Source organism: Acipenser ruthenus, chromosome 2, assembly GCF_902713425.1.
Source record: "Acipenser ruthenus chromosome 2, fAciRut3.2 maternal haplotype, whole genome shotgun sequence".
Taxonomy (NCBI): domain Eukaryota; kingdom Metazoa; phylum Chordata; class Actinopteri; order Acipenseriformes; family Acipenseridae; genus Acipenser; species Acipenser ruthenus.
The window spans coordinates 34163007-34188595 of NC_081190.1; the positions used below are offsets into that span (position 1 = coordinate 34163007).

Sequence of the window (25589 nt, forward strand, 5' to 3'; positions counted from 1 at the left end):
TCACCGATCCTACAATAGGTCATGCAAGTCTTTGAATTGCACATGCTCTTAAGATTCTTAATGTTTTTCCTTTAGTGGTTCTCTGCAGTGTAATAGGTGATTAGCTTGTCGTCCATGAATGGTATCCAGGCATACCCTTTTGACTGAGCTGTAATACCTGGTGATGCTCTGTTGGGTTGAAAAAATTGGGTAATATAATTGCATTACTTTACATATATCAAAAATCTAAATCCAACATGTTTTTTCTCCATTTGCTTTTGTTTTAATTTAAGACTGAAATAATAGTTTGTAACTCTGCTGATTTAAAAAAAAAAAAAGCAAGATTCTAGCACTGGCTTTGTTGAGATACTTCAGTCCTTGCTTTCCTGATCCATTGTGCAGGAACTGTTTTTGATTTCTTTAGCTACCATCTGGGACTTGTCCTGATGCTTGCTGGCAAAGGAAAGGCAACTGCAGTGAGCAGATCATGTTACTGCGCTGCTAATCTAACTTCCAGGAACAGTGTGTGCGTTTTACTTAGTAGGCAGATAGTTCTCGTCAACATAGAAATGGTGTTATAGAGTATTTGGACAGGAATCTGACATTTAGCTTGATCTGTTTACGCAGGTCAATGCTCTTTATTTATTTTAATTTTAATTTTATTTTTTGCTTTTATGCTGTGAGATTTTCATTTATTTTACAAAAGTTGACCTGAACAAATTAGGTTTTTATGCATCCAGAGAAGGTTTTATAATTGATTTAGTTCTTACTTGGGTGATATTTACAGTCAGTAATAATTGCTGTATTGTTCCCCAAAGTGATGGGATTACAGTAAACAGAAAAAGGATCTGACTCTCTAGTATTATACGCAATACCTTTTTCTATAGGGAGCAAAGCCCTTAGCCTTTAACCTTTTGTGCTACTTTCAGGAGTCTTAAAGTGATACAGTGCTGGTTTCTCAAGATTGTGTTTACCTATATCAAGTACGACAAGAGCCTTTATGTTTTGTGGTACTATTCCTGTAGCTGTAGGATTTACAACTTTGGACCAAAAAGTCTTTAGTAAAATTGCATTAGTCATGGGTTTTACAAAGCATGTTGGCACTTTATAATACACTCTTATTTCGTGGTTCCTGGGGTCAGGGTTATACATTTTATAGGAAAAATCTCTGGAATGGCACCCAAGACAGCTGTGTGTAGTAAATAGCTGCACTACATTTGAGAAACACTGGACTAGATGAAATATATATATCAAATATATTTGTTTGTTTGTGATTTGATTGCATAAAAGATTCACAACTCCCAAGATTTATGGGGAATTTAGTTTGGAAAAAAATTAAAACAAATAATTTGAGCACATCGAACCAGCTATGAGGATGTCTGTGATTTAACAGGAAAGCCTTTCATCTTATAATTACATTTTAACTTAATGTGACTTGGCAAATTGTGTTTGAAAGAACAATTCTCAGATATTATGTTCAGTTCCACATGGCACAAAATACTTGGCTTCAAGCACAATAAACATTGAGTAGTGCTGTAGTGCATTGATAGTTTGAGGTCTAGTGATACCAGGGATCAGCTTTTTGGAACAGTATAATGCTATAATAAATTAATCGTGTGTATACTGCGAATTATAAACAGGCAACAGTGGCAGTCAAGACCCTTTTGTAAATGTTGGTCTATATTTCAATGCTATTTGTGACGAGCTTTTTACATTATAACACTTCTCTGAATCTATTTGAGAGAACATCTTGCCAATGCACATTGTGGTTGGATGATCCCTGGGTAAAGTTTATTTTATTTGTTTTGTGCCATATCACTAATTCAAAAACATGGCCCTCTGATGTCCTGGAACTTTGATCAGACACATAGATGCAGGCTTCTTGCAATTCTGGTATTTTATGTGCCAGTCCTGAATCCATTCAGCTCAAAAGACAATGTGTTCTTGCACTGTAAGTGGATATTCCAGTTTACAATAATCAAAAATGTTCAACTGTAATTGCGTGTAAATGGGTGCATTTATTTTCTGTCTAGTTGATGAAAGCAGTTGGTTAAATAAGTTAAGGTGCTGTTTTAATGGAAGTAAAACATTCAGTAGTTTAAAAAAATAAAATAAAAAAAATACTAATTGGTCATATATAGAAAGGGAACTGAACTATATTAGGGATGCAAGTCCAGTTATGATGGGTTCAGTTTATCAGCTCTTTCAGAAGTTTGACGTCCAATTGGTTTTCAGTTTTTAAAACCGAAAAGATGTGTTTAAAACTATCCTCATGTTCCCACAGGTAGCATCATTCGTTGTATGAGGCGCTTGGAGGAGCTGCTGAGACAGATGTGTCAGGCTGCAAAGGCCATAGGAAACACTGAACTGGAAAACAAGTTTGCAGAAGGTACAGTGTTTTGTTTGTTATTGTTTCCAACCAAATGAATTACACTAGGCCTTATTTGAAACCACTGTGATCTGGTATTTCAGGTAGTTAAGGAAATGGTGTTAACTTGATACAATTCTGATTCAGTTCTATTGCGCATGTACTTTGCGGGGTGAAGTGGTTTTACTCAGAGGTTTCCTTTCCTACACAGTCTAATCATTTACAGAAGTAAAAAAAAAAATGATGTATGCCAAAAGATTGTTGTGGTGTTATAATGCAGAACTTAGCCGTGCTTAGCCGTTCTGATCAGTGAAAGTTTGATGTTTTTACAAGGAAAAGTTTAATATTTCATTAAATTAATTCTAAAAGGTATTTTTTTTTTTTTTTTTTTCCTCCCAGGTATCACAAAGATCAAGAGAGACATTGTGTTTGCTGCCAGCCTTTATTTGTAGAGATGTTGCTTTTATCTGAAATCAAGAAGCTAGGGGGGGAAAGCATTTACATATTTATGGACTGTTTGGGTTTTCTTTTTTTGTTTGTTTTTTTAAATCAATGATACCAGAAAAAAGTTAGTTCAGAACTAGTTTATTTTTTTTTTTCAGTTGTTAAGAAGCATAAAGCTCAAACAGACATTTGTACATAAAAAGCTTTTACCACAATTTTTAATAAACAAAAAAATGCATTTTGAATATTGTTTGGAACACTTTTCATAATGATTAGATATAAAAGGATATACAAGTGTCATTGCTAGTACATGTACATAATATCGGTATTGTGAGATACATGGAGATATACTATATACACAGTGGGCTTGGAAGTCACATAGCAGCAGCAGCAGTCCTGCCAAGGCAGTATTTTACATAGGTAATCAAACAGTCATAAATCAGACCATTCATTCTCTGGGCTCGAGACAAACCTTCTTAGAAAAACAAGAAGCAGGGTTACATTCACAGGGTGTCCACATCAGTCATTTCATGCCTAGTGAGTACTACCGTAGTGATTTCCATTTGTGGGAGTTTCTTGTAAAGTTGTGTGGGTAATGTCCTCCTCTTTTTGGGGAAAGGCAGTAACGCGTGTCTTGAAGAAGTCAGATACAAAAACCACCTGGATGGGAGGGGGAAAACAGCATAAGCTGAAACATGTGGGGCAAGTCTATCCTAAACAGCCACACATCAGGTTGACCAAGTTAGTACATATCCAAATCTGGTAGCCACTTCAGAATTGTAATTGGCTACTGGATCACAAAATAAACACCATCTCTACTAGGCTGGTAATGTAATTTATGGAATTTCTTAATTGCACTCCAATATGTATCGATCAAAAAGTCTACCCTAGGATAAATAGTAAAGTAGTACAGTTTTATACTAAAGTTTAATCATATGTAGACCAAAATATGTAAACTCTGCAGTTATCTTTTTAATATTTTTTTTTAACTAAACAAAAAGAAAACACAATATTAAACAACCTTTTGCTTCCTTGCATGTGAAATGGTTTAATATTACTGGACAACACCACTAAAAGTTGACAGAATCCATATACAGCTGTGTACCTCAAAGCCACAAAGGGCTCACTTTTCTTGCACTCTACTTGCAATTGAACTAGACCTTCAGAATAATCAAACATTAGTTTTCCATAACGAGAATTTGAAGTCTATCTCACAGTTTGAGATATAAGCTATCGAAAAAGCGGCAGACTATTCTATCCCACCGATTTACATGTTAGTCCTACTGACAATTCTATCAAGAGGAAGCCTGATCCTCTGTGTGGTACTTCTCATGTAGGTGTTTGAATGAAGTTAATAAACTACATCAGTACAGGTAAGCACCTCCATACACATGACGCACAGTGATTAATTACTTACGATCAGTGTTGCAACAATCGCTCCCTGGATCAGTCCAGTCAGCACATCACTCCAGTGGTGCTTGTAGTCAGAAACGCGAGAAAGGCCGACGTAGATGGATGCCGCAACCAGGAAGAACTGGATTGTGGGACGCAGTAATCTAGCCCAGTCTTCCACAAGTCTTGCTTGAACATAAAGCTAGAAAGAGGGGAGAGGATAAAACACCCCAAAAGGTACCAAGTAATTATTTTAGCAGTTCATGAATAAAACCAATATAAATATGTTAAACTCCTAATTCTACATATGTTGTTAATCTAGAACATTTGCAACAAATGAAAAACTGACACAATAAACATAGAAATGTTTAATGTTTTACACTTTTTTTGTATGCTTTAAGAAACTTGTGGATTATTGCCCAAAACTAACTTAAACTTAACTTTCTCACCACAATCTAGAACTAGAACTCTAATGGGTGACTTGCCCATAAACTTCTTTATTCAAGGCTTGGTAACCATATCATAGTCATCTTTGTGTCATGGCCTTCATTGTTGGGTGGGATGCTTCCACAATCCGTGGAGGGCTGTACATACAGTGCCGTGAAAAAGTATTTGTCCCGTCTGATTTTCTGCATTATTGCATATTTTTGACACAATGTTATCAGATCTTCAACAAAAACCTAATTAGACAAAAGGGACCCTGAGTGAACAAATAATACAAATTTGATACATATTTCATTCATTTATTTATTAAAGAAAGTTATGCAACACCCAATGCCCCCGTGTGAAAAAGTAATCACCCCCTCAGACTCAATAACTGGTTACGCTTCCTTTAGTTATTGATTAGTATCTCACAGCGCCATGGAGGAATTTTGGACCCACTCCTCCATGCATGAACTGCTCGCTTCAGGTCCTGCCACAACATCTCAATGGGGTTTAGGCCTGGACTTTGACTAGGCCATTTCAAAACTTTAAATTTCTTGTTCAACCATTCTGATGTAGACTTGCTTGTATGTTTTGCATCATTGTTATGCTGCATAACCCAGCTGCGCTTCAGCTTCAGCTCACGGATGGATGACCTGACATTCTCCTGTAGAATTCTCCGATACAGAGCATAATTCATGGTTCCTTCAATAATGGCAAGGCGTCCCCAAACCATGACACTACCACCACCATGCTTGACTGTTGGTATGAGGTTTTTACGTTGGAATGCAGTGTTTGGTTTTCGCCAGACATAACAGGGCCCATGTCGGCCAAAAAGTTACACTTTTGACCCCTCTGTCCATAGAACATTGTTCCAGAACTCTTGAGGATCATCCAGGTGCTTTTTGGCGAACGGGGGGGGGGGGGGGTGTGAATTGCTTGTTTTTTGTAACTAGTGTTGCAGGCTTTTTTTCTCTCGGCAAGCTGGACTATTTCACAAGTTTTATTTATGATGCAAGTTGATAATACACAACCAGATAGTTATTGTATGGGATACAGCAGATGGAGTCAAGCTGTTTTTCTGATTTGTCACATTTGCGCTTTTACATGCACAGCGATCACAGCTGGAGAATTTGTTTTAATTAAGTTGTTTGTTAGTGGGAGTCCATATTCGGAAATGCCAAGCAAATACAAAACAGCCCCAATGAAATGATTTATGTATTTTCAGACAAAACTATTAAACTGTTTATCATTATATTAGTTACAGAATTGGATGTTTCAAGCCCATCCAATACACTTGCCAAAAGTACATTCTTAGAGCTACACTTACTTTACAGTAGGTAATTGTTTAACTCTGAAGCATGCTACTAAACTCCCTAACCAAATCTTTAGAATAAAAAATGCGTAACTAAACTTCAAAAAACAGCTGATATTAGTTTATATTACAATTCTATTAAAATACTATTTATACATATAAAAGCAGGGACTACTATAGACTTTTAAGAACATGTGTGAATACAATTTACAGAGGCTGAAAGCATTTCAAATTGCTAAAAGAAATAAAGCAAATATATCTTCAAATACAATTAGCCCACCTAAACACATCAATGTCACACTCCATTTAATTCTTACATTATCTCCCAGTGGTCTTGATTGTATCTATACTCGCATATATAACACATTTACTGAACTAAACATACAATATCCAACTGTGTCAGGTCATAGAATACAGTGCCTATAGTAAGTATTCACCCCCCCTTGGACGTTTTCAAATTTGTTGTGTTACAACCTGAAATCTTGATGCATTTAAATGGGATTGTTTATTTTCCTTTGATTTACACAACCTACTCAACACTTTCAATGTAAAAATAAAAACCTAGATAAGTATTCACCCCCTCTGCTATGACACTCCTAAATAATCTCAGGTGCAACCAATTGCCTTCAGAATTCACACATTAAGTTAAATGGATTTCATCTGTTTGCAATAAAAGTGGTTCACATGATTTCAGATTAAATACACAGTTGGGTCGTGCATTTAAAGCAAAGATACTACCATGAAGACCAAGGAGCTTTCAAAACAACTCTGGGATAAAGTTGTGGAAAGGAACAGATCAGGGGATGGGTATAAAAAGATTTCAAAGGCATTGAATATCCCTTGGAGCACAGTCAAGTCGATCGTCAAGAAGTGATTTATACGGCACCACCCAGAATCTGCTTAGAGCAGGCCGTCCTCCCAAACTGAGCAGCCGGGTAAGAAGGGCATTAGTCAGAGAAGCCAGCAAGAGTCAACTCTGAAAGACTTACAGCGTTCCATGGCTGAGTTGGAAGAAAATGTCCACGTGTCAACAATAGCTCAGGTACTCCACAAATCTGGCCTGTATGGAAGAGTGGCAAGAAGGAAGCCATTTCTGAAAAAAGCCCATGTAAAATCCCGCTTGGAATTTGGAAAAAGGCATGTGGAAGATTGAAAAGATTCTGTGGTCCGATAAAACAAAAATTGAACTATTTGGCCTAAATGCAAAGCGTTATGTCTGGCGCAAACCCAACACATCACCCAGGTGACACCGATCCCGACTGTGAAGCATGGTGGTGGCAGCATCATGCTATGGGGATGCTTTTCATCAGCAGGGACTGGGAAGCTTGTCAGGGTAGAGGGCAAAATGGATGGAGCTAAATACAGGCAAATCCTTGAGGAAAACCTGCTTCAGTCTGCATAAGACCTGAGACTGGGACGGAGACGGAGATTCACCTTTCAGCAGGACAATGACCCCAAGCACACAGCCAAAGCAACACTGGAGTGGCTTAAAAACAAGAAAGTGAATGTCCTAGAGTGGCCCAGTCAAAGCCCGGACTTGAATCCGATTGAGAATCTGTGGCAAGACTTGAAGATTGCTGTCCACCAACGATCCCCATCCAACTTGACAGAGCTTGAACAATTTTGCCAAGAAGAATGGGCGAATATTGCACAATCCAGATGTGCAAACCTGGTAGAGACTTACCCCAAAAGACTCACATCTGTAATTGCTGCCAAAGGTGGTTCTACCAAGTATTGACTCAGGGGGGTGAATACTAATCTAACCAAGACATTTCAGTTTTTTTATTTTTCATTAACTGTTGTTTCACAATAAAAATTCTCTTGCCTCTTCAAAGTGTTGAATAGGTTGTGTAAATCAAAGGAAAAAAATGCCATTTAAATGCATCAAGATTTCAGGTTGTAACACAACAAACTGTGAAAACGTCCAAGGGGGGTGAATACTTACTCTAGGCACTGTATATAGTTATTCAGCTGTGATGAGTTATACAGTTTTTTTTATTGTAATGACAGCTAGATTAATTGAATCTTGCTACGCTAAGTTAGAGACAGAACAAAAATGGAGATAGAAGCAGGGCTAGGCAACCAAAACTGAGCAGTTAAGCCAACTCTTGTTTTCTCTTGGAAGGGATGGAATGTACAGAGCTGTGATTTTCTACACAGTCTCTTTCCAATCAGCCTCAAATGTGGCCTGAGGTTGTAGGACAACATGTTTGGTGTTGGCTCCTGATTTGTGCAACCTTGTCATCTTAAGCCAAACTGATACTCAGCCTGTTAGACAGTGGCATCCCAAAAACCAATAAACAAAAACCAACTCACACTACAAACCACTTCGCTCCACACTGGGCACACACCCTTCAGCTACTGGACTCCATAACACAGGAAGATGCCAGAACCAACACACAAAAAAATATCTGTGGTATCAACATGAGAAATAACCCGTGTCTTTAATCAAAACTGGATTGTACCAGAAGAAAAACAAAACTGCAGTTTCCTTTCTAGATCTTTACTCAAACTAGTAAAAAATAATTTATATATATATAAATATAATCTATATAGCTTCTCGTTAGCATTCCTGTTCTATACATTTGAATACTTATTTTTTTAATTTATAGGTGTCAACAGTACATAAAGGGGCTCAGTTTTTTAAGCAATAAAAACTCCCAATTCCCAATAGGTGGTAGGTTCTCTTAGTGACCATCTACAGTATCTTGGTTAGCCTGTTGCTAAGTAATGTAAATATTTCTAGAGTAGGTGAAAGGAAGAACTGTAGGCTCTGAATGGCAGTATGGGCCACAAGGAAGACATGACCATACTGCCTCATAACTGGTTACTCAATAGAGGATGATAGATAAACACATATACAATATATGTCAACCGCCGCTACTAGATCTGTTTCCAGGGTTATGCTTTCTCTACAAAAGTAAATAACTGGAACTCGCTTTGATATATACATTTTTACATCCTCTTTGTTAATATAAAATACAATTCACTTCCCTTTCTACACCACAACTACATTTTATTTTGTGGAACGCTGCCTGTTCAGCACACTTCCACACACAACTTGTAATTGATACCACACATCTTTTGTTTAAAACAGTCAACAGTCTGCAGGCATTCACTGTGGCCATAGTTAAGAGTAAGTCTAAGACAAGGGCACTACAATAGTAAGTTATCAACAATATAATATTGCAGTACTGTACTACTTGATTCTACTATATTGTTTGAATGAATTTGTTTTCTATCAGATTTAATTTCACTATGAAGAATAAAGAAATAAGCAGCATAAAGTGTTTCGGTCACTAGATGGCGCTGGCTCCTACTTTTATAAAGACCTCATCGCTGATCAAGCCCATGTACATCTATGGCAGACAACTGGAGACCAGCTTCTGAACTCAGGTGAAAGCACCATAACACAAACAGTACCAGAGTACAGGAATTGCAATTATAACCTCTCAGAATGACTGCAAACGTTATAAAAGGGGACTGTAAAAAAGAAACTAGCTACCTACTATTTCATATCAGGGTACAGAGATATATCTGGTCATACCTATGATTTTCAACTCCTATTTAATTTTTTATCAGGTGATACTCAGTCTGTTCTGTTTTAACTGTATTGGTTTTACCAAAGAATAGCTAAACTGAACTGCAACTACTTAAGAGCCCACAGATGGTGGTGAATCTACTACACAATGTTGAAAAAGAAATCTGTATACAGAGTAAAAATAATAATTATAAAAGATTGATGGTTCCAAACCACAGTTCACGTCGGCTTCAGAACTGGTCACAGAACGTATAGTTAAAATAAATAAATAAATAAAAAATAATAGAAACCTTATGTGCTAAAAGCAGAAATTGTTTCCCATAATCTATGTAACTAGCTGCTGTAATCCAATCTGACAATGATTCAGGCCAAGGCCAATTTCTTCAGTGTATCTGGTCTGTTTTTGGAACATTGCAATCCCCTGTGATTTCCTAGGCTATTATCCAATTACTGCGTGGCAGTAAAATATATACAACAGCACTTCAAAAAACAAATGTCTGTTTGCAGGAAAAACTGCAAGCTGGTTTCCTTTGATTTCACAAGCTTAAAAACAGCCATACTGCTGGGACCATTCGTTAAATTAGCATTCATTGAACAATACAAAAATATTTTAAACAATAAAGAATACTTTCTTCCACAGGAAAACACTTTGAAAACATGTTTTATGCCCCCAATCCACCCATGCTGTGAGTCTATAAGTGTTTGAGGCTGGGGTAATCCATGACATTTCTACCAAATGTGGAATGGCATAGAAGGCAAAAACACATTAACAGGAATTTCCTAATGCAGTCCCCCAGAATAGTTCTGCCTATCCTGCAAATGCACATGTATTTAGAATGCATGTTTACTATGTGAATACCCTTTGAAATGTCCGGTTTTTTTTTTTAATGTTTTTATTTAATGTACAATACCCTGTATTTCACTGTATTTAATGTATTATGCATTGTTCCTCATTATCTTGTAAAGCGCTTTGTGATGGTGGTCCACTATGAAAGGCACTATATAAAATAAATATTGATTGATTGATTGATTGATTGATTGATTGAAAGCTTGTTTCAGGCCTACAGTAGCAGCACTCCTTACCTGTGGCATGAACAGTTCTATGGTTTGAAGAAAGTAGCAGGCTTGTATTGGAGTACTGAATCCTATATTTTCACAATGAACTCAATCTAGGATAAGGGTTCCAGATAGTATTCCATCAGCTGTGGGGTTATGACTGTTTGGGTTTATAACAGAATAAAGGTAACTCTGAGTCCACATTTTGTAATTATAAACACTGCAGCTTCTTATATAATTCAATGTTTTATGCCAGACCTTACCTTCTAACATAAGTCAGTCCTGTCGTAACCAGTGAAAAAGTCATAAGAGATGGGAGTAACAGTTAATGTTGCATGTACTGTGAAATGTTACAAGTATAAGATGACAAGCAGGTTTTCAGAGCTAAAACTACCTTTGAACAATTTAAACAATGAACCTTCACAAAAGTACACAGGGGATAACCTATGGAAGAATGTAACGCAGACACAGGTTATTTAAAAATATACTAATTCTACTGTAACATCACCAGTTACCACATGGAACTTCTAAGAGCAAAATTGTTTTAGTGTCTTTTGACTTTTTCATTGGATTGGCAGTTAAAATTTAACGAATGACCGAAGAAAACAAACCCACTGGTTTATATAATAGACCATTGTTGGAGAACAAAAACAAAATGTGTTTTATCCCACTAACTATGCATGCTTTGCAGCTTATTAACCTGTCAAGTTCAGAAGTAAAAAATGAAATTTCATTAATAGAGAGAGGAGAAAAAAGGCTAATGGAAACATCTGATCTAGATGGCAGTGGTTCATTTAAATCATTGTTGTTCTGAATTAACTTACAGCAGGATCAAAAACCTGAGGGGATCCAGCATTGGCTTCTTGAGGCACCGAACATTAAAACTTTCCATTTACTGTAAGACACTCCCTATTCAAAATAATCAATGTCTCCAAACATGGATTAGCAACAGCGCTGTTCCAAAGCAACAGTACTGTGACAACAGTAGCCAATATATCCAATAGCCTAACAATGTCATTGGGTAAAGGTCATATGGCAGAAGTGATTCATATATTGATTTACCTATGGCAATTGCACATTTGATTACGAGGCACAATGTTGCAAGCTGCAATGGTTTGATCTTTTGGTGCTCCAAGTTGAATGCTTATTGATTTGTCAGTCTGCCTGCTACTAATATAGTGCTTGTAAACGGTGCAGTGTCAGCTACCACAGAGGAATCACATGCACAGGAGGTGAGTGGGTGCTTCAATCTTGATGCCCAGCCTTTTACAAAGACTGTAAACAAGGAGCCAATTATTGCCAACATAAAGTCTACGGTGACTCGTCGACTGTTTTATTTAACCTCCACCTAACATCAAACAAGGGCATGTCATTTCTGAGGTTTTTGGAATTGATTTGACTAAATGCTTCCTTGTCAACGGGCTTCTGAAATTCACACAGTTTTTCCATTACATGTCTGACAAGATAACAGTTATCAATGGCTTGTTACGTTTATTGTAAAAATGTAAGTATGTTACATAATGGGTACTAAACTAGGCTGACGTTCGCTCGAGACAGGAATGCCGTTGGGCAGTATTTATTCCATAAGCGCATGTTATGGAAAACTCCTAGATCAGTGCTGCCCAAACCAGGTCCTGGAGAGCCCCTATCCAGCAGGTTTTATAGGTAACATTTAATCATCAATTTCTTAACACCTGGAACAATTTCATTGTGATCAATTAAGCAGGTGATTTATTAAATTGTCATTTAGAGATCATTTGGTACAAAAAATGAACTACCCTTTTCAGCCGTCAATGGCCTGGATTACATGCTGGGAAAATGTCATGACTTCTCAGTCTACTGTCATGATTTATTTAAGGTGGTATGGCTAAATTATAATTTTAGATAATTTTGGTTTGTTTAATTTAACAATTCCTGCTTTGAAACTTCATGTTGTATTTGATTTTTGTATAATGTATTACATTTGTATTCAAACATAAACTAAACATAAACCAAAACTAACTAAAATTGTAATCCAGACCATACCACCTTAAATAAGTCATAACAGTAAACAAGTCATGACATTTTCCCAGCATGTAAACTGGCCCAATGGCCAGCGTTCCCTTAATTGAACATAAGAACATAAGAAAGTTTACAAACGAGAGGAGGCCATTCAGCCCATCTTGCTCATTTGGTTGTTAGTAGCTTATTGATCCCAGAATCTCATCAAGCAGCTTCTTGAAGGATCCCAGGGTGTCAGCTTCAACAACATTACTGGGGAGTTGGTTCCAGACCCTCACAATTCTCTGTGTAAAAAAGTGCCTCCTATTTTCTGTTCTGAATGCCCCTTTATCTAATCTCCATTTGTGACCCCTGGTCTTTGTTTATTTTATTTGCTTAATTGATCAATAACTTCCATGTGTTCCCAGTCTTTAGAAATTAGCGATTTAGGGTGACCTACAAAACTTACTGGATAAGGAGGGGGCTCTCCAGGACCGTGTTTGGGCAGCACTGTCCTAGATGCTCGACGTATTTACGGTTTGATACACATTGTATTTTTTCTAATTTTCTATTGCTGGAATAGTTTACTGCAGGGGCTAAATTAATGTGCCTTTTTTGTTTAGTTTTCTTTGAAATGTATACAGAAATATAATGGCATGACTTAGTTTATTATTTGCATTATTGGTTTTATTTCTGTCATAATGTCATTTATTTACTGTGCGATAGGCTGCCAGAAACAGCAGTATCTGGTAAAGCTGCCTTTTACCTTGAATCTCGACACTGTCCATTCAAAGCATTGCAGAACACTGAGTACTTTTTTAAAGTAAATTCTTTGGTGTACTTGACTTAGTTTCTGATTGTTTTTGTCTCAGGATTATGTTTGAATTTATGGACAACACACACACACACATGTCAGCTTGAGTCTGAAATAAAAAAATAAAAAAAACACAACATGCGTGACCTGGTCACATTGGTTTAGGATCAGTAGCAAAGTATTACACTTTTTTTGCTGATTTTTTTTCACCAAATAACCATATACTACAATATATTAAGATACAATAAAAAGCCTTCCTGCAAAACCGGTTCACTTAATCTATTTTACACAAAATATTGCCTTCTCAAATGCACTGAATATCACAAAGGTGGTATATACACACACATATATACTGTACATACACAGTCAGTTCTCATTAAAACAAACTCTGATATAAACCAGTTTTCTGGTATTGCAAATTTTCTACATGGTCCCAGACAAATTTAGCAGTTGCTTATTGTAAATTACTTTTTATAATATGAATTCACTTAATACAAAATGTCCTGTTTGTGCAAATTATTTTCGACCAGCACAAAAAATGTGCATTATCCTTTAAAACAAAAGTGGTCGATCGTGCACCACTGTACAAAAGAAAGATGTTGCTGCAGATTTCAACAATCCCGCAAACACTGTCACATCTATTCTGGAAAAACTGGATACAATAATGCAGGCCTATAAACAGCAAACACTGGATGCAAGTCGTTGGCGTTTCCGATTTGCTCAATACCCTGATGTCGAGGATGCCTTGCTTTTGTGGTTTAAAAAAAGCCCATGATCAGAACGTGCCTGTGTCTGGGACCACTGTAAAACACATATCTGAGAAATTAGCATAGCAGCTGAGACATGCGGATTTCAAATGCAGTTCAGGGTGGCTTGAATGGTTTAAAAGTACAGTACTGCACATGCATATGCTGTAATTTACTGGTTTTTTTTATTGAACTGTTTGCATACTACTAAAATGTATACTTTTAAAAAGTTCACTTACAACCGTATTTTCAATAATGCACACTACTTAAAAATGTGTAATACTTTTTGTTGTATTGTAATTGAAATCAGATTTCAGTGTTATTGTAACTTCAATAAAAGCTGACTGTATGCATTTTGCTCAAGACTTCTGACAATAACAGGATTGAAATCCACCGGAAAACTGTTTCCCCTCATAGAGATTCCTTCATTCAGCCTTTGTCGGTGCTAAAAGGAGGGCGCCACAGCTGCTCTGTTTATAGAAAATGTATATTTAAGCTGTCGGCAAAACAATGTGACAAAGAAAATAACGTTGTGTCGGCAGCTTCAGCCCATACAAACTACTTTATTGTCAAGAGCAGACACACATTTGACATTTCCTGACAAAGAATGACACCAGTGTGATTCACCTAATTAAAGTTATTTGTAGTTTAAAACCCACAACCACAACGAACATTTCAAAAGGGACATATGTGTATTATAGTTTTCCGGTTGTATCCACCTCATAACGTTGTTTTAGGTTTACGCCCATCTCCTGGGGAACCCCCTTCTAATTTTTTGGGAAGCTGCTGGAACAAGTTAACTCCTGCTACTGCTTATGAACAGTTAATTCCAGGTGCACATCTGAACATTCGGGGTAAGAAATGAGTAGCAGCCCAGCACCAACTCCTTGGTTTCTGCACTAGGCCTGTCTAGGTACAGTATACAGCACACGTGGGGTGGGAGTTTAAGAAGACAGGCCTCCTCCAAATCTGAACTGATCACGCTTATCACATGAGTTTTAATAGTAAGAAGTCTCAGGTGAGTCTGTAGGCTATTATGTGTTACCCATGGTGGGTTTACCAAGCAACTATGGTGATTCATTTATCTTATTTAGAGCTGATTTAACAGGAGCCTGGATGCTCAAATAATACCCCTTTTTATTATATATTGAAACCCTGTGCCTTACAGTACGAGAGTGTTTTGTTAGCAGTTTTGCCTTCTACTGTCTGAGCACTGCACAGTATTGTGATTCTGTTTTTAATAAAACACACATACTGGCCAATCTAAGCACAAATTCACTTTTGTGATCTGATGCTGTTATAAGTGTAACATTCCATGCTTACAAAATTACAGAAACTGGCAGTTTAACTTGACACAAGTGATCAAGACAGCAACCCCAAAAGGACTGTGTGCCAGATCATGTTTGGGAGATGATGATGATGATGATGATATTGTCTGTCTGTCTAGTTTGAAATTCAGCTCTTGCAATGTTCAATTAGATAAACCAAATTAGCAAGACTAAACAAGCCCTGTTTAGTTAAAGTCATTTTCAAGCAAACAGACATGATGTGAAGTCATATTACACCTACATAATTGATGACGTTTAAATACTAGTTTAAACATATGACTGAACATTACATCTACTTCAGCAGTAGGTAAGTGAGAGATTAAGGCTTTCGAATCTGAACAAAACAGTACTGTGCCTTAAAGGCTGCCAGTGTCCCATACGTACCACTCAAATTCAAAAACCTTTATATTTAGAATAAAATAATTTGTCTGTCTCCTGATATTTACCTTACTACACAGGCACACATGTAGAGAAAGATTCTATTAGTATGGCCTGGGTAGATTGCTTGAAATTCCCACTGAAGTGAGCTGCCTGCCTGGCCATGTCTATTAGATGTATTGTCACAATTTGTTTTGAGCCAAAGAATGTCAGTTACAGAAAATGGTTGGGTGTACCAGTTCCATCGGTTGTGTTCTTCATACCAGTTTACAGGGGCCGATGCCTGCATCTCAGCAGAAACTGTCTCTCTCTCTCTCTCTCTCACACACACACACACACACACAGACACATAAAAACCTGTGCATCGGTACATGCCATAAAATAAAGGGAAGGGATATACTTACTGCTAGGAACACCATGCAGTACATTGAGAAGGAGGAATGTCCCGAGTAGAAGGAGAGCCTGAAATACAAAGGCGAAGATGAACATTAACATTCAGGCACATCTTAACACTACCCTGGAAGGGACGACCTGATTTGAAAGGCTTGTGTTTATGTAAATAGCAAATGTTGTTTTATGTTTTTCTGTTACTCATACTATACTATAGTATAGAGCAGGGGAAGCCAACCTTGTTTAAAAGGCCTCAGAGACTAACTGTTTTGGAAGTAGAAGTTATTTCAGGACAAAACTTTGGAAAATTGGCTGTGCAAACACCAGTCAATAGCTTTATAAATATTTGCTGTACAATATTTTAAACAAGTATGGTAAACAAAAATAATACAACAGGAAGCTTTATGACATGTATTTAAAAAGAGTAAATGTAACTAGGAAGTTTGTGGCCATAGAGGCAATATGATCCCTGCACTACAAAGTCTTGTTTACATGTACACTGACAACAGAGAACAGCTGACGTTGGATTCTGTCCAGTGATTCCAATCTCAAAAATCTCAATGACATGTATATTTGAAGATCAAAGTCTTTATAAAAACATCTGAACAAGACTTTCCTGATATACAGTATCAGCCAGAATCAATCATTACACTGTTGCCTAACTAAAGGTTACAGCCAGAGGTAAGCCATGATAAAGCTAACAAAACAATTCCATAAATAGTACCTGTTGCGTCACACTCCTATTCACTATATGCAGTATTGAAATGGGCAGTTTTAAAAAGAACATGTTATAGCACTAGTGTTACACTTCGTTAAAGGTCATTTCATGTCACCAGCGCCTTGGGATTCAAAGCAGGTTACTGGCTGCAAAACATGTCAGTCAATAGGAAAAGATGCTAATGACAGAAAGGGGTGGGGACAATTTTATTCTCCAGTTTAAACCATGGGAGTGTGAAACATGCCTTTCTTTAAAAAGTGCATGAAGGTTTTATGGAATTATTTAACCATTTCAGTGATTCTTTTTCTACTCTAAAATAGTATAAATACTTTCATTTAAAAAGGGATTAGATGTATTATGCTGTGCGCTGTCAAACATTATCATATATGGTTCTATGCAATAAACGAGATTACTGCTAACTCCTTTCATCATCTGTTACAGATTAATTATTGAGTAACACATTTCTTGTGCTTGAAGAGAATGGAACATGAATCTCCTTAAATCAAGAGCTGTGTACTTTAATGAAAGTCTGTATCACTCACTGTGTGTGACATTACAGGTGTTACTGCTTTAACAACTGTGCCAAATACACTGTCAAAAGTGTAAATGGGGCTCTGTTCTTCATACTGGAGCAGCGCCATTTTAAATATGTGAGGCCCCCTTCACTGAACTCTTAATATGGATACTGTCTGCTACAGCAAGAGAAAGGGAAATCTAAACAGTGTTACTCAAAGCAGTATTGTCGTGGTTTGTACTTTGTTAAACATCTATTTAAATCACAAAAGGGTGTGTCACAGTAAATTGTGCTCAAGATCAGATTCAGGTGAACAGCACTGGTGGTGTGAGATAAAGATACAATACTAATATTCTTTATAGAGGGTTATACGGTTTTTTTCAGTTTGATACAGCAGCAACACATTTTTTTTCTTAAAGAAGCACTAACCAAGGTTTTAAAATCAGTTCTTACAGTACCTGTTGCTCTTATTAGCAGCATTATCACTGCTTCCCCTTTTCTTGTGTTGAAGATTATTTGCTACAGGTAGCAATAGCTTTTTCTTTGAAATTCCTGCATTTTCAAAATGTAAGTATAAAATAGTCAAAGAAGTAACAGATTTTCAACACAAGAAAAAGGGCCAGCAGTGAAACTTTTGCTAACAAAAGGTAAGAAAAAATGATTTTAAACCTTCCCTATTTCTCCTTTAACATGTCACAAATAAACCACGTTCACAAATGGCAGGAGTAAAATACTATTATGTAGGAGCGGTTAGGTAATTCCAATGGGATGTTCAATGAACTGCAATATACCCCCCTTGTGAGTGAATCAATCACATCCAATACCATGGCATCATAATATACATTCAACAGAAAAAGTAGCTTTGGATTTAGTGGCTCATCACTGGGCAAGTACCCTGTAACAATCTTTCGATGTGTACTGTACACAAAACCTGTGCACGCTCAGTTATTCAACTCGAAAACACCTACAAATGCATCAAATTACAGAATCAAGCGATAAAGCAAGCTGACATTTCTTTATTTCAATGAAACACACTCCAAGATGATTATGTGTGCCTTTAGCTATGGCCTAGATAAATTCATTCCAGACAAGGACTGAGCTGTGTTATAAATCTTGGTGGAAATGTATCCGGCAGACAGATGTTTCTGTTTTAGGATCCTAAGTTTATAATAAGAAGTGGAGCAACTATACAGTAAACACAGCCCTTTTTATCACCAGCACACAGTTTGTATTTTCTTTTTCTATGATAATTGGCTATTTACGATGTGCTCACAGTCATGGGTTACTTAAGGATAAGGTCCAAAAACAAAACTGGACTGTTAAAGACACCATCAGAAAAGGAATCTGATAAACATTTTCACAGATAAAGTAACGATCTGCACTTTATTAAAGTCAGACAGAGTGGAATACACTGTTTTTAAATATTGCTACGTGGAAAAAGAATCATGTCCTTTGAAGGTGAAAATATATATTACTGCCTCTCATTAGCACAACTTTCTCACAAGTCCCTTGTCACGTTGCTGAATATCATTTTGTTGTCTAGACTTCATTTTCACTTCAATTGGAGGATGAACATTCTAGTACCATATTATCTCCAGCATTTTCGTGATTGCAGGTTCCAGATATTAAACTGGCAATTCGTTAGGTCTCTTTTGCTAGACAGACTACTTTTAATTGTCAGTTTTACTTTTCAATTAATTGAGTTGTGTCACTAGACTGCAATTGTTTGCAACTATGGCACAATCTAGAATTGTGTTAAAAAAAAAACAAAAAAAAACATTCATCAATAACTGTAAAGACTCATCATACATTCTAAAGCAATACTTTAAATAAAAAACAAAAAGTCAAGTCGATGTTTCAGCAAATGATGAATGCAGCACAGACAGTTTGTAAGGGACAGGTGTCAAAACCTGCTGTACAGGACAAACAGGAACCACAGTGTTGCAGACGGTTTTTATTCACTTAAGTAAAAGTCAGGGAAATTAAATATACAGCAAAAAAAATTGCAAATAGCCTGCTATGCTGGTGACAGGTAATGCAATGATTTAAAATCCACTCTAAAATAAACATGCTTTCAGACAAAAGCACCTTGCCCAACAAAACAGATTATCTCTCAGATATAACTAGCCTAGGTGGCTGGTTTCCAAAAAGAAAAATGTATGCACTTCATGTATAGCTCTTGTTCTAAGCTTCCTGATTTGCAGTGTCAGCTAATGGGACGTATGAATCAGCACATGGCTTTCAAATGAACATGCAACTGCAAAAAGACAGACAAAGGAAACAGAACAGCCTTCTATAATCTGATCAAAAATAAGGGCCTATGCCCTTAAGTTGTTTAGAAAGTCATTACAACAGTAATTTTTTGTCAGTGTCTCCCGTGTATGGTCATGTTGCTATGGTATTGCGTTGCTCATACCAAAATCACGTCTGGTGACCAAAGGAAACTATTTGGAGTCGAGCGGGATCCTATACCTGCAGCAATGGAAATGATTGGGGAAAAGAAAAACAAGAACTTCTATCAAACTTACAATGTTGTTTAAAAGATATTGGGTTTTGGTGGTAACAATGAGCCATGTATTGCATCACTGTCAGTGAGATGGTCGCTGTATTCTAAAGAACACAAGTGAAATTAGTTTAAAAGGCAAATTATCATTCTGCTTGGGAGAGGCCTGCGACTGAATGGCAGGATGGGGTTTAGTTTATGATTGAGGTGCACTCACACAAACAACATTTGGAAATTTAGAAAAAGATCATTTGATTGTATTTAGGGAATGGACCACACAGGTATTCAGTGTTGGGTAGGTGTGGTAACTAAATCTACACCCCCCTTCGTAAAATCACCCAGGCAACTGTGTAAACTCAAAACCAGTGGCAGCACCAGCAGATGATAGGGACCATTAATATATTAAAAAAATCTGTTGTTGCAGGCACTACGCCAGGGAAAGAAGCAAGATGCTGCTGCTTGAGCTGCTGAACAGAGCTCCATTAACTGCAGTCAAAAGCCAAATCAGTGAACAGCAAAGGCTTTGGAAGCAGTGATTTCAGCGAGTAGCTGAAGTTCCGGTAGGGTTTGGTTTCCCTTTAAGTCCACAAGTGGGACTTGAACTCCCAGCACTGGAGCACAGTGCAATGATACACACTAAAACACTGTTTGGCCTGCCGCCTTTAAAAAAAAAAAAAAAAAAGCTAAATGGCTAGTCAGGCTTTACATACCATTTGACGAATGTCAAATTACAATTAGTTTGCATTTGAAGTAAATCCATGTAACGAAAATTCACCATCAAAAAATACTACTGTTGTGTAAGGTATTGTCTGCAGATGCCATGGTATTGGCTGTAGTTTATGTTAAAATGACATTAGGCTTCTCTATATTATTTCTAATAGACCGGGGCCTACATCCTTTGGCTCCCTTCTTCTCTTGTTTGACCTCTAATTTCCTTAGCCCTCAAACATATACAATTGAATTTGACTGGCAAAACGAGAGCACATTTCCGGTAAATTTATAAAAAGATCCTGACTGAGGGGAAGCGTCTTTCAGTTAAAGACGAAATAAACCCAAACAGATCTTTCACCTAGGATAATAAATGTCAGACAAACTATTTGTCACGTCCCTCCATTAAAGCTTAGCGTTTCATCCAATGTGGTCCAAATTGAGATGAATAAATATAAATGCAGCTATAATGCCAGTGCAGTCGAATCTAATGAGTAAAAAGGGACTGAAGACTTTTTCAAATGAATCCTGTTGTGAATCAATATCTGTCTGACCTATTAGTGAGCTTGCGCTGCAAAAACAATGCCAAGTAGCCTAAAACCCTTTAAAATGTACATTCAGTCACATCCTGCTACAGTATATGACAGGCAGACTGTTGAAGAGAAATCCAGCCCTGGCGCTTCAGTAGTGTCTGATGTAGGCTACACAAGGGTGCAATCTGAAATACAATCCTATGCATTTTGATAAACACTATAGATTTCAATGTATAGAAATTATGCAAACAACTGTGTTGTCGCTTTCTCTTTTTTTGGTGTGGAAAAAGCTTTGTTGTAGAAAGACATCAATATACAAGAAAAAATGTCATTTGAATTTAATTGATGGCCTATCATTCGGGAGACTAGTGAAGAAAAAAATGATTGTGTTCCGTTTTATAGGGCATGATATTCTTGCAATCTATTCCTACGCCACCTTATACTCCCACAGATATATAAATATAACTCAGGGGGCTCCAGTTGACTGCCAAATGCAAATGGTTTGTATTCCCATGTGTCTTTATAAGGCTGCGTGGTTTAATCAGTTTTGCCAGAATTCCCCCCCACAAAAAAAAAACAACCTCTAGATGAACACAAGTAAACCTTTAAAATTGCCCCTAATAAAAAAAAAATGTGCTGAGTGAAATGACTTTTTTTTTAGTATGATTTCCTGTTTTTCTAATTGTAAACACAAACAATTAGGCTGGTGAACTGCTCAACATATACTGAATTTATTAAGAGACAATTCATGCAAGTAGCACTGAATCCAACTTTAAATAATACCCGAATCACATCATATTGAATCCTATTAGTCGATTCTTGTTAATTGCATAGCCCAGGTGCCTAACAGTTTCATGCAATTAACCAGCATATGCAATTATCAGTAACATATATAGTTTAACACATTTAATAGTATACATTAGTATACCTGATCATTGCATACAATTGTGAAGTACATTTGTTTTGAAAATGTATGTTCCTTATTCTGGTGAAATGCATAAAACTGTTAGGCACACAGATGCCTGTTTGGTCACCAGACGTGATTTGTTATAAGCAACGCAATACCACAGCAACATGACCATACACGGGAGACACTGACAAAAAATTACTGTCGTAATGACTTTCTAAACAACTTGGGGTAAAGAAATCTTACAAATCTAAAGGGTCATATACTGTATATGGTAGAAAAATATATATATTTCTGTGGCAATGTGCCCCGCCCCTGTGTGCATTTGTGTGTTATATGTTGTGTGTTAAATGTTGGTGTATAGTCATTGGTACACGGGATATAAACGGGTCTGTGTAACACGAGTATTTAAAATGTATAGTTGTATTTAGGCACGGGATTGCACATCACTTCACGTGCAGATAAAATGTGTATAATGTGTGTCACGGGATTGCACTTAATTAATTCACGTGCAGTTGTACCGAGATTCCAATTGAATGATTGACTAGCAATCGAGTCTCGGTACAACTGCAAAAAACAGCATTTTTTCACTCGCTCAGGGTTCGAGAGTGGAGAACGGGTGAGAAAGAGAAGGAGAAACGTTAAAGTGGAATAATCTATAAGTGTTTGTACTCACCGTGTTTATTTATCACCGTTTGTTAAGTGTTTAGTAAGTTTTGTTTGTCTATTTTATTTTGGCGTAGAGTGCCGTGTCCTGTTTTTGTGTTCTCTTGTTTTGTTTATTAAATGCTGAGCACAACCAAGTGCTCAGCTTCACCAACCTCGCTGTCTCTGTCTGTCTGTTTCTTCCGGGCCTGCACGTATTCACCACTTTGCCACAATTTCTTTCAGGCATAGGCCCTTATTTTACATTTTTGATCAGATTATAGAAGGCAGTACACCGTTATTTAATGACCATGAGAATAATTGCATTATGGCCAATTGGGTTAAATGTGAATGATATTAGACTGGAATTCACAGCTTCAAATGTCTGGAAATAGAATTTCTTATTGATCTCTTACCAAATCTGAATACCATTTTGAAATTCTACGCTACAAATTCATAAAGAAAAAAAAAAATAATAAGTCCAGTTTTCCAAAGCATTACAACAAACCATTTAATCACCCATCTCCACCACCCCCACTTCCTAAAGTAGGCTGTCATTTTCTGGTAACGTGGTAGGTCAGTGTAATAACGTGGTAGCCGGTTCAAATCCCACCTCAGCAACTGATTCATTGTGTGACCCTGAGCAAGTCACTTAACCTCCTTGTGCTCCGTCTTTCGGGTGAGACGTAGTTGTAAGTGACTCTGCAGCTGATGCATAGTTCACACACCCGAGTCTCTGTAAGTCGCTTTGGATAAATAAACAAATAATAATAATAATAATCATCTTCTTAATAAGCCACCTGCCACTGTTTGGCCAAGATGGGTGTTAAAACCTTCCCAGCACACTGCCCAAGTCACAGCAGATGACTACTCTGTGAATGAATGTACCCAGAGGTTTGTGTGTTTTCTAATACATCCACTCAGGCTGGCCTCAACACTATTCATTTTAAAAAGAACTGGCACATTTGCTTCCCAAACCAAATGTTGGGTGACAAACAGCCCAGGAATGGTTTTCCAATCATTACTATCTAACCGCAACCCTGCCTGCAAGGCTAAATGACGCTGTAAGAAAATTGTGAGTTGGTTGTTTTCTTCTTCCTAGACATTACTATACAGGACAAAAAACACTCAGCTGTACCACTCATACATATGGCTGTTAAATACATAACGAATAGGCACTATTTCAAGTGGTCAACACAGACAAAAAAAATAAACTGACTATCAAAACATGGTAGCTATGTTATAGTTACTACCAGGTCCAATTTTACCACAGGAGGTCTTCTTAGTCACTAGAAGCATCTCATTATTTAGTAAACTGCCATTGAATAACAAAACACTTCAGTGAGGTGCTTTTATTTTGGTTGTAAACAAAATACAGCTTTTTTTTTTGTTTGTTTTGCTGCCAATACCAAACTTTTTTGTGGCTAAGTACCAGAACACACCAACATTCTATTCAAATTAAATCTGCAGCAATTGAGTAACTGTGTTAAGGAAGGCATTCCTGTTATAGCATGATAGGCACAAAAAGGGTTTAATGTTGAGATGCATAATGTGGCGCCACAGACGTAATTATGAGTGTTTCCATTGTGTCAAAGAAATGCCCAATGGCACTTGATAATCAACAATGGCAGCGTGGTGCAACAGAGTAGGCGGTATGCTGTACTAAATGTGTGTAGTCTTAATGTGCTTAAGTAACAGATAGCAATGTTTCACATTACATAAAGCATTCAGTATCTTTATAATGCAGAGTGGACTCTTTGAATTTGTGAATTCTGGATTAACCTAGAAATGTCTTGAAACCACAGACTCCTGGTTAAAAGGTATGAATTAACTCCGATCAATGACTTTTTGATGGGAGCAGATGTCAGTTAGGATGTACCAGTTCTTCATGTTGTAACATATCTTGTGTGGAAAGAAGTTAGCACATGCAATCCTTAGTAAAAGGGGTAAAAACATACCTTGCTTCGTTGACAATCCACGTTTCCCCTGTGCACGTGAAATTCTCTATGTAGCCCGCTTGGCAGTTGATTACCGTCCAATTCGGCTTGCACACATCCAGGAAGTGAGGTCGTAGCCGCCCGATAGAATACTTGCCGATGTCAGTCAGAGACTGGCTCATGGCAGCGCCAAACAGAAAAGTTCCAATGGCCTTGTAAAGGCAGGCCACATAATTATTTCTGACCGAGGAGTTTGACTGCAAGCGTTTATAATGGACTGAAAGGCACTCCCCTATGATCATCTGTGAAAAAACACACAAGGGTTAATTCAAGAAAACAATTTAAGATTACATTGTTGGTTTTGTTGAAAGCCAGACAAATAGATCTGCAGATTGTAATCACACATATGAAAAAGAAATATAGATTGAATTAAAAGAGATAGATAGATAGAACTAACCATAAATCAAGCACAGTTATAATTGTGTAAAACACAGAACAACTGTGTAAATAATCCATGTGAAGTTTTACTCATTGTTTTAGTTAATTTAGCCACTTGGAATTTTACTAGTTTTTTTTCTATTGCTACAGTGGATAAATGCTTTAGTTGGACAAATCAACATGGATTTGTGCTTACAAAGTTGTACTGTGTTCCATAATGAATGCTTATACTTATGTAACAAACACTTACATGATAATTAACAATACAATACAAAAGACAATTAAAAAAAACTTAAAATCGGAGAAGGAACTAAATCTGAGTGGTACTTGAAAATGTAGCTGACATTGAAACCAAGTCTAAAGTCTGAACTATGACCAAAATAACCAGCGATAAGCCATTCTCATAAGCCAAAGAATGTGCGTGGCATAATAGTGTTTGAGTAATAAAAGAATAATGGCAACAGAAGCCAGTACACAAATACATTTCAATGAAAAGTGTATGGTAGCCTTGTATCTTCGGGTTCTTTCGTTG

At 37.1% G+C, this 25589-nt stretch overlaps 2 protein-coding genes across 3 annotated transcripts in view; one reads left to right on the plus strand and one right to left on the minus strand.

The window, feature by feature from the left end:
- The window catches only part of LOC117409410 (exosome RNA helicase MTR4), a 58694-nt gene extending 55658 nt beyond the window's left edge, over positions 1–3036 (plus strand). Inside the window, exons 26-27 of the mRNA XM_058994672.1 lie at positions 2264–2368; positions 2747–3036. Of these exons, the coding sequence (XP_058850655.1) occupies positions 2264–2368; positions 2747–2799 (158 nt within the window). The 3' untranslated portion in view covers positions 2800–3036. The remainder of the gene's footprint in view (positions 1–2263; positions 2369–2746) is intronic.
- LOC131699063 (phospholipid phosphatase 1-like) overlaps positions 2932–25589 on the minus strand; it is a 45827-nt gene continuing 23169 nt past the window's right edge. For both annotated transcript variants that reach the window (XM_058994682.1, XM_058994685.1), the window contains exons 3-6: positions 24641–24921; positions 16169–16226; positions 4209–4385; positions 2932–3451 (exon numbers count right to left, since the gene is read on the minus strand). In XM_058994682.1, the coding sequence (XP_058850665.1) occupies positions 3326–3451; positions 4209–4385; positions 16169–16226; positions 24641–24921 (642 nt within the window). In that variant the 3' untranslated portion in view covers positions 2932–3325. The remainder of the gene's footprint in view (positions 3452–4208; positions 4386–16168; positions 16227–24640; positions 24922–25589) is intronic.